This window comes from Carassius carassius, chromosome 30, assembly GCF_963082965.1.
Source record: "Carassius carassius chromosome 30, fCarCar2.1, whole genome shotgun sequence".
Taxonomy (NCBI): domain Eukaryota; kingdom Metazoa; phylum Chordata; class Actinopteri; order Cypriniformes; family Cyprinidae; genus Carassius; species Carassius carassius.
The window spans coordinates 19,230,661-19,242,750 of record NC_081784.1 but is presented as its reverse complement, the minus strand read 5'-3'; the positions used below and the strand labels follow the sequence as shown (position 1 = coordinate 19,242,750).

General features: G+C 37.0%; 1 protein-coding gene across 1 annotated transcript; it reads right to left on the bottom strand.

Annotated features, from left to right (window-relative positions):
- Positions 1–6,962: 6,962 nt before the first annotated feature.
- Positions 6,963–8,073, bottom strand: LOC132110337 (trypsin alpha-3-like). The gene is given in 4 exon segments (XM_059516882.1): positions 6,963–7,115; positions 7,219–7,494; positions 7,497–7,783; positions 8,022–8,073. Coding segments are annotated over 4 exon segments (768 nt in total).
- Between the last annotated feature and the right edge of the window lie 4,017 nt (positions 8,074–12,090).

The following is a 12,090-nucleotide window of genomic DNA, read 5'->3' as shown; positions in this document are numbered from 1 at the left end:
ATTTGTTTTCTTAGCAAATTAAAATAAGAGATAAGGGAAAAAAAACAAATAATTAAAATGTATTACATTTGACATTATGTCCCCCTCAATTTTGAAATGATGGCATCCAGCAATTATGTGCAACCCCCAATCCCCAACCCCATCTCCTGGATTTTGCCACCATTATATCCAAATGTTGACAGGTATATAGCACATCCAGTTTTTATTTTGGGTGGTGGTTGGGATGGGAGGTGGGGGGGGGGGGGTCTATATTTGTAATCTTTTTGGTTAATTTATGCTTCACTTTAGAGATGAAGAACCACTAACCACTTTTGCAACATACCAGAGTAAAATCATGTGTAGGTCTGAGACAAGCAAAAACAGAAAAACAGGAACTTTGGTAGACGGCTTTGTGTGTGATAACACAACGATAAAGTGGCAGGCAGTTTGCTGAATATTCTTTATACGCACAAAAAACCTCTGCCAAAGACAACCTCGGACAAGCCTCTCTTGTCCAAATTTTATTATCCAGCTTATGTTTACAGTACCTTTAAATTGGCAAGCACAGGCACTTTTGACACTGTATCAGGATGATGGAAAAGGATATCCCCTGGTTAGATGGCTGGGTTAAGTTGCTGAACAGACTCAAGTACAACTTTGCACCTACCATAACTGACTAGAAAGAAAATGTCTTTCCTGAGCTCCTCCACAATGTTTTACTTGACATGTTTGGTGAACTTTACTGCTCCAGAAACAGGAGGTCAGCCATTAGACAGCATTGTGGACCCAGAGGAATTGACTTCCTTTTGTGATGTCTGTTCTTCTTCACTGTGTTGATATCTGATTCAGACTGTTAAGAGCTGAGCATCATGACTAGCTAACACATGCAGTTAAGCAAGCAAGCAAATGCCAACCATGGCCGCAGCTGTGAATATTCAAGATCTCTAACTTGCTAAAAGCAATTGCTTCCCTTATCTGACTTACACATCATATTCTTTGCAAAAGCATGATGTCAATAATAAAAAAAAACATTTGGATGGCAGAGGTCTTCTGTTGTGAATATACATGGCTCTTGGAATGCCTCCTAGAGTCGAGATATTGTGTTTACATAAATACTGGAATATACTGTACACTCACCAGCCACTTTATTAAGTACACCTTATAGCAGGTTGGACTCCATTTTTACCTTTAAGAGTTAAGGCCTTAATTCTTAAAGGCCTAGATTGAACAAGGTGCTGGAAACATTCCTGAGAGATTTTGGTCCATATTGATAACATCACACAGTTGGCTGCATATCCCAAAGGTGTTCTATTGGATTGAGATCTGGTGACTGTGAACTGTGGGTAAACTTTGGTCATAAAGGGATGGACATGGTCAGTTAATACTTATGTATACTGTGGCATTTAAACTGTGCTCAGTTGATACTGATGGGCCCAAAGTGTGCCAAAAAATATCCCCCATCCCATTACACTACCAACAGCAGCCTGAACCGTTGATACAAGGCAGAATGGATCCATGCCTTTGTGTTTACACCAAATTCTGACTCTATCATCCAAATGTCACAGCAGAAATTGACAGTCATTAAATGAAGCAACCTTTTTCCAATCTTCAGTTGTCCAATTTTGGTGAGCCTGTGTGAACTGTAGGTTTAGTTTCCTGTTGTTAGGTTTTTTCAGTCTTCTGTTGTCCAGCTTTGGTGTGTGTATATGTATAAGTTTTTTTTTTTTTTAATTAAAATAAAAAAAATGTACATTTTGATTCAGAGTACAAAAATACAACAGAGTACAACTTTAGCCGAAACAAATCTGAACTTGACAAAAAAAAAAAAATGTGTTTTTGTTACAATGGTTACCTCCAAAGAACATGTGAAGCCATCAACGCTTTGCATCATAATGGCCTCACATGCAAGGAAATTGCTAAAAATAATATAGCACCTGAAAAAACAAAAAAAAACATTTACTGGATCATCAAGAACTTCAAGGAGAGAGGTTCGACTGCAGTGATGGAGTCTTCAGGATGTCCCAGAGTGTCCAGCAAGTGCAGGACCCTCTCCTCCTGAGGAGTCAGCTACAGAATCGTGTCTCCAGCAGTGCAAAGCTTGCTCAGGGATGGCGGCAGGTTGGTGTGAGAGCATCTGCACACACATTGAGGCCAAGGTGTCAAGCAGGGCAGCAAAGAAGCCACTTATCTCCTATAAAAATGTCAAAGACAAACTGACATTCTGCAGGAAGTACAAGGATTGGACAGCAGAAGACTGGTGCAAAGTTATTTTCTCTGATAAAGTTTCCTTTACTACATTGAAATTTTGGATCCGTGGCCAGGCAACTCCCCAGATCTCAATCCCATAGAGAACCTGTGGTCAGTCCTCAAAAGGTGAGTGGACAAGCAGAAGCCCACAAACTGTGATCAACTCGGAGAACTAATAAGGCAAGAATGGATCGCCTTCAGTCAGGATTTGGCCCAGAAGCTAATATCCAGCCAGAGCGAATTGCAGAGGTTATGAAGAACAAGGGTCAGTACTGTAAATATTGACTCATACAATAAAAGCCGTTAAAACGTATTATATCCTTATCATTATTTTTCAGTATACCATAAAAACGTGAAAAATAATCTACAAATACTGAAGCAGCAAACTTTACGAAACAAAATTTATTTCACTGCAAAAACTTTTGGTCATGACTCTGTAGTATTTTGTCATGCCACATCGCGCCGTTCGCATCCGGTGTAGACGGTGTTACATAACACAGTGAGCAGTTTATCATTGCAACATATTAGATGCAAATCCATAAAAGTGTAACATCATGCCGTTGAACTGTCAGAACATGTGGAAATATTTTATCTATCAATACAGAAGATCACTACTCTTATCAGTTTGTGCTAGTGAGTCTCATTGCAAAAACTGTCTACTTCTACTTCCTCCTAATATTATTTCTTAGAAATGATGAGAAGTATAGCAGTTTTGGTTTGCTTTTTTATGGCAAATACTGACAAAATATAACTTTAGATTTTGCTCTTGTCAAATATAATATAATATAATATAATATAATATAATATAATATAATATAATATAATATAATATAATATAATATAATATAATATAATATAATATAATATAATATAATATAGTATAATATAATTATATTTAGCCTTTTTTGTCAGCCACATGCTGTAAAAGAGATTCTGATTCTGTCTTCATTACATTGGTTGCCTGTCTGTTTTGGAATTGATTTCAAAATTTAGATTTTTGGTTAAGATTTTTTAATACCTATTAACCAACTAGAATTTTGAGATCAGAAAATGTAAAATTAATTGTCATACCAAGAACGAGACCCAAACAATAAGGTGATCAAGCTTTTAAAGTTATAATGTGTCCAGTGCTGTGGAATGGCCTATAATCTTGTGTGAAACATCTGTGTGGATTGGTAATGTGGTATTGGCTGGATGTTGTTTGTAATACTGGTTTATGTGCAAAGCACTTTTGGCACGGAGGCCAGCTGGTAGGTGATGTGCAGGTAAAACTTCACTCCCCTGATCTCAAGAGGCAAACTAGACACTGATGCTTGGGGCTGCAGTCTTTAGCCTCCTCGTTAGTGCACTTAACTCTCGTGCTGGTGACCCAGGTTCGAATCTTGTTTGGAGTGGGTGTGAGTAGTAGGACCCTGGGGAGGTTTCATATCACATGTATGCACATACTCAGGGCTGTGTGCAGAGACTTTTGGAGGGGCAGCTGCTCAAAGTATAAAAGGGGGACATGTAGCATGGCTTTTAATAGGGCAGTACTCCTTGCTGATATGTGTATTGAAATGGATGCTTTTGTATTGATATAGCAGCAAATGCCATGACGCAGTTTTGAAAAAGAAACAAAGAACAGAAAAGAACATTTTAGGTTTAAAAGTTAAATAATTGTTTCTTTGCACCTCTTAATTAATCTGGAATTATGAACTGAAAAATATTATTATTATTGAGTTTACAGGGTATGGTGGTTTTGCTGTTGTAAACACTATTGTTGTTATTGTTGTGGAAAACAAATATTTATGTCTTATTTAAAATAGAATTCTATTCTAATCGTGTTCTGAATTTATACATTTTTAAATGATAATGATAATAAAAATAGGATTGATAAGTATAATTCAGAGGATGAGATAATCTGTATAAGCCTGTTTTACCAGTGTTGTAATAATTGTTTTTAAGCCACTCTACTTTTTTAAAATAATTACTGTTATAATAATAGTTCAAAGTGTGAATAGTTTTTAGTCAGATAACATAAAAAAAACAGAACCGTCGACGCGCTTTAGACTTTTCCCAATCAAAAAACAAGAATGAAAGAGAACAGTTACCTTTGCTTATATTGTTGTGTGTAGAACTACATTAGCTGCATTTTTTACATTTAATGAATATTAAATTTCAATAAAATGTAAATTCATCCCCCGCACTTTATTTGGACCGTTGTCTTCACATAGAGGTTTTTAGATTTAAATATAGATTTAAATTCAAAGAGACAGTATTGATAGTCTTTGAATGACCTGATGTTTTATTTGTATCCAAAATGAGGAGATGTGACTATCAGGAGCGCAGATCACTCTTATGAAGTGCATGATTAATTCACACTCGAAGCCAGAGGGTGCTGTCGCGCAGAAAAACTCCAAAACAGAATCATAGAAGTAATAACCTATAGCAGAGGTGGGTAGTAACGAGTTACATTTACTTCGTTACATTTACTTGAGTAATTTTTTGGGGTAACGAATACTTTTCGGAGTATATGTAAAGATGGGTACTTTATACTCTTACTTGAGTAAATTTTTGGGGAAAAATCTGTACTTTTACTTCGTTACTGTGGGCGACGCTCCTGTCGTTACTTTATCTTAATGCAATAAATGTTATAATGCTTCAGTTTATTCCAAACGCGCCGTCTACTTTTCTCTGGGCAATGAGCGATGCCCATTCGCGAATGATTCATTCTTTTGAGTCAATACTGTTCAAAGGCTTGATCAAACCAATTGGCAAACGAGTGAATTGGTTCATGAATCAGTTTGAATGAGTCGTTCAGTTCCCTGCCGCACGCGCTGAGCATCTGAAGTGGTTCACTCGGAGTTGTAACGTTTAAGAACAGAAAGAGCGTTGAAAACGTGGCTGGAACTGCACTGAATTGAAATCTGCAAAAGCTATTATTTGCTAGCGATGGAGATCCTTATTTGATGAACACCGCGTGTGCTGTCTACTGTTTAACAGGTAATAACTTGGGCTACATTCGATTACAGTACACGATACCACTGTGACATTAGTTTGTTGTACGTGTGTGGCTTATAAAAGAGGGGAGTCAAGTTGAATGCAGCTTCCAAAAGACAAAAAATAGCCGATTAAGATTTTATTAATTTTAATACAATCACACTGGTGCAAGTACGTTCAGCGAGTCATATTATCAGCTGCTAAATTCAGATCTGTGATTGTTTGCTGAGGCTTAGCCAGAGATAGATGCGTTTATACCGCGCTGCGCATTATAACAAATCACACATGATTCTATTGAGCTTATTAAAGCATTGGCCAATCAGGGGTGTTCAGATGAGTCATCGCTGAAATGCCGGTGCTTCCTTCACTCGCTCGCTGACTGAATACCTCTTTCTGGCGAATTCTCTCGCAGAAACAACAAAGTGCAGATGTGTGTACGAATCTTTAATTAAGATATTGATTTCACAGTGTTAACAGTTTCAGTGATTTTAATGGGAGTTTCTGAGAGTGATTGAAATGTAGACTGTCAGTGAAAATGATCTTTAATAATGTAAATGTTATTTGCTCTCTTTCTGAACAATGAAAGATTAGTAGCAATATTTATATCACATTAACTTTCAATGTTAAATTCACATTTAATATAAAGTCAGTCGTATTAAAAATATGTTATGGCATGACACCTATATCTGTTACTTAAGTAAACAGACAGGGTTTTATAATAAATTACATAAATTGGAGTAAAGGCTGATGAAATATATACATTTATACATGCACACATACATTACATACATTTTATCTATATATCTAAATAAAAATAGGCTCAGTACAGTATATATGACCCAAAGTAACTAGTAACTAACTACTTGAGTAGATTTTTTATCCGATACTCTTTTACTCTTACTCAAGTAACTATTCAAGACTAGTACTTTTACTTTTACTTGAGTAAATATTTCTAGAAGTACTTTTACTTTTACTTGAGTACAGTTTTTGGGTACTCTACCCACCTCTGACCTATAGTGACATGCAGGAAATCCCTAATATGGACAAAACCATCCAGCTATCGCTGTAGCTAAGTTTAATAATAAGCAAAAACCTTTTTACTGAAGAAACGTGAAAACAATAAACACACGATTGCGATTACTTTCATATATTTATAGTTTATATATTTATAGTTTTCTCCAGGTAATAAATAAACTATATTAATAATGCAGTACTGACTGACATATAATTTAGTGTAGGAAATCTAAAATATATATCCTGCTTTATTAGGTGCTAAAAAAAGGCATGCAAACTGAAGGCATGCTGGCAGCGCACTAAATTACTAAAGGTGTCTGAACATGAACGATCATCACAGATGAGATCATCAGGTGAAGGGTCATCATGTGGATCATTTCATTAAATTAAATTATTATTAATTAATTTTATTAATAGTTCGATTGGACATGAGTTTATTAAAATTGTTTAAGGGGAATCAAGGGGAAAAGGGGCAGGTGCTCAAGCACCCACCAGACCCCCCTCTGCACTTGCCTGCATATAACTGTATAACATGTACAGTATGTGCGTAAAATGTGTGGTATGTTTGGCCTGGAAGAATGAACATCTTTGGGCTGTCTATTTCTATGCATTTCCTTTAATGCTATGTATTGTCTGTTTTGGGCTTTTTTCTTTGTATATAGACACTGAATAGTGGTTTTGATGACACACTTTTGTAAAAATGATATTTTTGAAAATGAACAAACAAACCCACTGTGAGTAGATTAAGGTAGACGTAGAAAATGTTTTATTAATGTAGAAAATAACAGAACATGTACAGTGACTCCATGCTTTTTGATGAAGCCACATTTCTTCCCTCCATTAGAGGTTATTCCCACAGCAATGTCCTTGTATAAGAGAGGACCTCCGGAGTCACCCTATTAGACCAAAAGACAGCAGAAATGAGCGAGGTCATGTATTAGACTTTACAGTGGTCATTTTCATCTTGAAATGCGTTATGAACTATTGCAGTGAACTTACATCACAGGTGTCCTTTCGTCTTTCTGCAGCACAGAGCATGTTATTTGTGAACTTTGTTCCATAGTAGTCACCGCGGCCACAGAGCCATCGTTCCATGACTTTGATAGTGAGCTCTTGCAGTTTGTCTGGTCTTCCTCCCAGGTTGTTCAAGGAACCCCACCCAACTGTTTTCACATCAGCAGCCTCCTCTGGGTCAAACCCACCTTCACGCTGGAATTTCACTGGTGATACTACTGATATCCAGCTGTCAAAAACAACAGCAGCAACAACAGTCTTCTATACATATATATATATATATATATATATATATATATATATGTGTGTGTGTGTGTGTGTGTGTGTGTGTGTGTGTTGATGTTCATGTGTGGACCAGTGACAGATTTTGTACCTTTTTTTTTCTGAGAGTGAAGGAACTGAAATGGTGAAATATTTGCTGCTGAAATCACTTCAACTTTGCATTGCAATGCTGTCGGACAGCTCACTAGTGTTGATGTGTTACATACCCATCCTGAAAGCAGTGTGCTGCACTCATCACCCGCTGTCTGGAGATCAGAAAGCCAACGCACTCATGTTTTCCATTTCACTGAAGTGAAGTCATGTACGGATAAGAGTGTGCTACAGCCTCTTGTCCTCCTGTGATGCATTCAACAACACATAACACAATAGTGTAGAATTATAACGTGAGAAAAACATTAATCAGACCAAATATAAATATGTTCAGTGTTTAAATGTAGAAATGCTCAACAGAAATGCATAATGTGTTGCATAAATAGACTTAAGTACTGATAATGAAAATTTCTTACCAGTTTGAGATGCTCCATGAAGAAGCAAAGAGGCAAATATTAGTCTATTCATAGTGAACGGTCATTGTTTGTATATTTCTGAGAATGAACTCCACTGAGTCTGGGCTGAGCTTTATATAATGCCCAAACGGGAAAGAGAGTCACAGGGTGTGTGTGGGAGTTGTTCTCATTCACATTTCTGTCCCCCTTACTTCTGAAATGATGCCATGAAACCAGCAATGATGCATGACACCCACTCTGTTTCCCAGATTTTGCTACCAGTATACCCAAATATTGACATACAGTAGCATATGCAGTATGGGGGGGGGGGGGGGGGGGTTCTATATGTGTTATTGTCATATGCTTTCATTTGTAATGTCATATTTTGTTTTGTGTGACATTAGCTTGAAACTGTCATGTGTATGTTCCTGTTTACTTCCTTTTTGTCTCTATTTGGTCCTTCCTGTTCCTATCCCCATTTAGTTCTATTAGTTCCAGGTGTTTCTCATTATTAGTTATCCTCCTCACCTGTCTGCCCCTCGTTATCTGCCCTTTTCGAGTTCTAGCCATTCTGTTCTCCTTTGTCTGGAATTGTTGATGTCAGCACCATGCTGTGTGAGATTCCTGTTTCCCTGGATATTATTAAAGTAATTAAGTTTGAATTCGACTCTGCGTCTCCTCGCTTTACTCGCACAGTAGGAAACCGTGACAGAATTCCAGGCCAACAAAAAGTCACTGGCCTCTTCTCCCCGTGTTTCTTTTCAGTTTTTTTGTTTTCATATTTCTCTCTGCAGTCATCGATATTGCTGCTTGGTTCTCCGCTCTAGCCTGCAGGGATCTTCCCTTAATAGAGTTCGCCTGGGAATTCTGTGGGGTCGCTACTACTATGGCATTGGACAATGCCACAATTAACTTGCTGTTCTGGATTGGGGCCAACTACCATTGCCCTGTGGACCTCCCAGACAAGCTGGAGGGAAGGGATCCTCCGGTGTCTGGAGAGTGTCCATCCTTGATCCAGAACCAGTTCGCCCGCTTGGCCAGCCGGCCTCTCCTACGTCAAGCCCGCCGGCCGTTAATGACTCCGTGCTCATGGACATGGCGCTACCTCTAGAGTTCTCAGCTCCTATCCTTATGCCAGAATCCGCACCAGAAAGTTCTCCTTCATCTCCACTAGTTCTGTCCATCTCTCATTCGTCTGACTGTGGCCATGGTGGCTGAGCCGGCTAAGGTCACAGTGGATCTGCCATGGCCTCTTGAGTCCCCTAATCCGCAATGACAATCTGAACTGCCTGCTCCGCCATGGCTCCCAGAGCTCCCTGATCTGCCCTGGAGGCCTGTCCTGCACCAGCCTCTGCACCACAAGGATATGTTTTCTACTTGTATTTACACTTTGATTTGAATGAAAACAGTGCATCCTTGTGGAGTGGCTGACACAGAGCAGCTTACTGCGTTCAGCTCATATTCTCCAAAATGGCGCTACGGTGATGTGGGGAGACACAGAGGAGACAAATTGTTGAACAAAGTCATTATTTTTGTTTTCTCCATGTACAAAAAGTATTCTTGTCGCTTCATAAAATTCAGATTGAACCACTGATGGCAGATGGTCTATTGTTTTTTTTGTCATACTTTTCTGGACTTTGACTCTATTTTACTTGGTAGCGAATGGGTCAGTCACAAGCCTCCTGGTTTTCATCCAAAATATCTAAATTGTGTTCCGAAGATGAACAAAGCTTGTATGGGTTTGGAAAGAAATGATTAATGACAATTTAAATTTTGAGGTGGAGTGTCCCTTTAATACGCAAGTTGCATAATGCAACACAAAGCTCTCAATCTGTTTCGCGCCAGATCAGTGGTTGCGCGGAAAAAACGTTACAAACATTCAAGCACAAGCAGCAGAGCAACACAAATATATGAGATAAGACAACAAAACCTTAAATTTTTTTTTTGAAAAGCTATGAAAATAACGCCCAAATTATGTGGTAATTGTGTTACATAATGAATAAATGATGATGGGAAAAATTAAGCACAAGAGATGTTAAATTGGCCACAAAATTAAGTCGGTTTACTGGTCCAGAGTTAATTATTCTGCATATAACATGGTTACTACACTTCAAGACCTTTTCTCAGATGTTTTCTTTCAAGATTATATATATATATATATATATATATATATATATATATATATAATTTTAGGCTGCTGGTTACCAGTATTTATTATTTTCAAAAACAGAAAGTGCTGTAAGCTACATTCATTCATGAAGAACTGAACCTGAAGGACAGCAGGGCATTATCAATTCTCAAAAGAGACCCTGTTGTCCCTATCAAGGTAGTATGCAGAATTAAAATAATACTGTTTGTATGTAATTTACTGCCTTTATAACTCTACCTTTATAACTATAACTGTATGACTTGTGTTGTTTTAACAGAGACTGAAATTGATGGGGACACTTTAATCAACCTCACTTAAACTACAAAGCTTAAAAATTCCCCAAAATGAAAGATTAAGGTCTTTGCCCACTGAGTGAATTTTTGCATGTTGAAAAATAAATACGACCTCACGTTGCGTCAATCATGTTTACACACTGCCTCCGAAACTTTCATTCATCATAAAAAGTTTTTGGATCAGGTTCGATTTTCTGCGTTTTCGCATCCATAGTATGCATTTTGATAGGGAAGCATGGTGATTACAAAAAAATGGAAAAACAAATGCGAAAATTTTGGTCTCAATGTGCAAAGACCTTTAGGTAAAACTGATAAGATTACAAGAAAACATAAAGTCTAAGATGCCAGCAAGACCACATACACCATGAGCAAGTTAATAGATTAGATTTTAGAATAGATTCAACTTTATTGGTCTCATGGGTTTGGAACGACATGAGGGTGAGTTATAAATGACAAAAGTAGTTGTTAATGACATAATTTTGATTTTAGGGTGAACTAACCCTTTAGGCACAGTATATAAATAGGAATGCAATGTAGGGATTATATATACATTATGAACAGCAGCAACGTAAGAGAAGTGGCAATAAATACAGCTGGATGAGTGTGCAATATTATTGCTAAACAATGTATTTATATGCAAAGTAATCAGTAGTGCAATAATATTTTTAGAGAAATGGTTTACTCTGCTATGTACAGTAACAACGTTAGATAGTTTACAGTGTGATATCTTAATGTCTATGCAAAATATGAGTAGAGCAAATACATGTAAAGTATTGGACCATGTAAAGTACTATGACCAGTAATACTCTACATGTTTAAAAATATGTGGTCACCTTTACTAATTATTATTAACTGTTATAATTATTTAATGTGATGTACGGAAGAACCTTTCTTCTTTTTTTTCACATTTATGCATTTGGTTGTTATTACAAAGGAACTTTTATTGCATTCCCATTTTTTAATGGGATGCTAAATTAGGTGTGATGTAAGGTCAGGTGCCCACATATGTTTAGCTGAACTTTATTATTATTTTTGCAACTCATTGAGTTTTGAGTTTTTACCATACTAACATGCACCTCTCTGCAAACTTTTTTGTATGACTACCTATTGATAGCAACATATTGTAGAAAAACAAAACAAAACAAAAACACTTGACACCAGAGATTTTTTTTTCTTTGACAGGACAAATCAAATAAGATACAAAATAATTCAATGTCTGTTTGATTAGATGTACACATATACAGGTGCTGGTCATATAATTAAAATATCATCAAAAAGTTGATTTATTTCACTAATTCCATTCAAAAAGTGAAACTTGTACCGTATATTATATTCATTCATTACACACAGACTGATATATTTCAAGTGTTTATTTCTTTTAATTTTGATGATTATAACTGATAACTAGGGAAAATCCCTAATTCAGTATCAGAAAATGTTTATATTACTTAAGACCAATACAAAGAAAGGATTTTTAGAAATCTTGGCCAACTGAAAAGTAGGAAAATGAAAAGTATGAGCATGTACAGCACTCAATACTTAGTTGGGGCTCCTTTTGCCTGAATTACTGCAGCAATGCGGCGTGGCATGGAGTCGATCAGTCTGTGGCACTGCTCAGTGGCCTTCAGCTCTTCTGCATTGTTGGGTC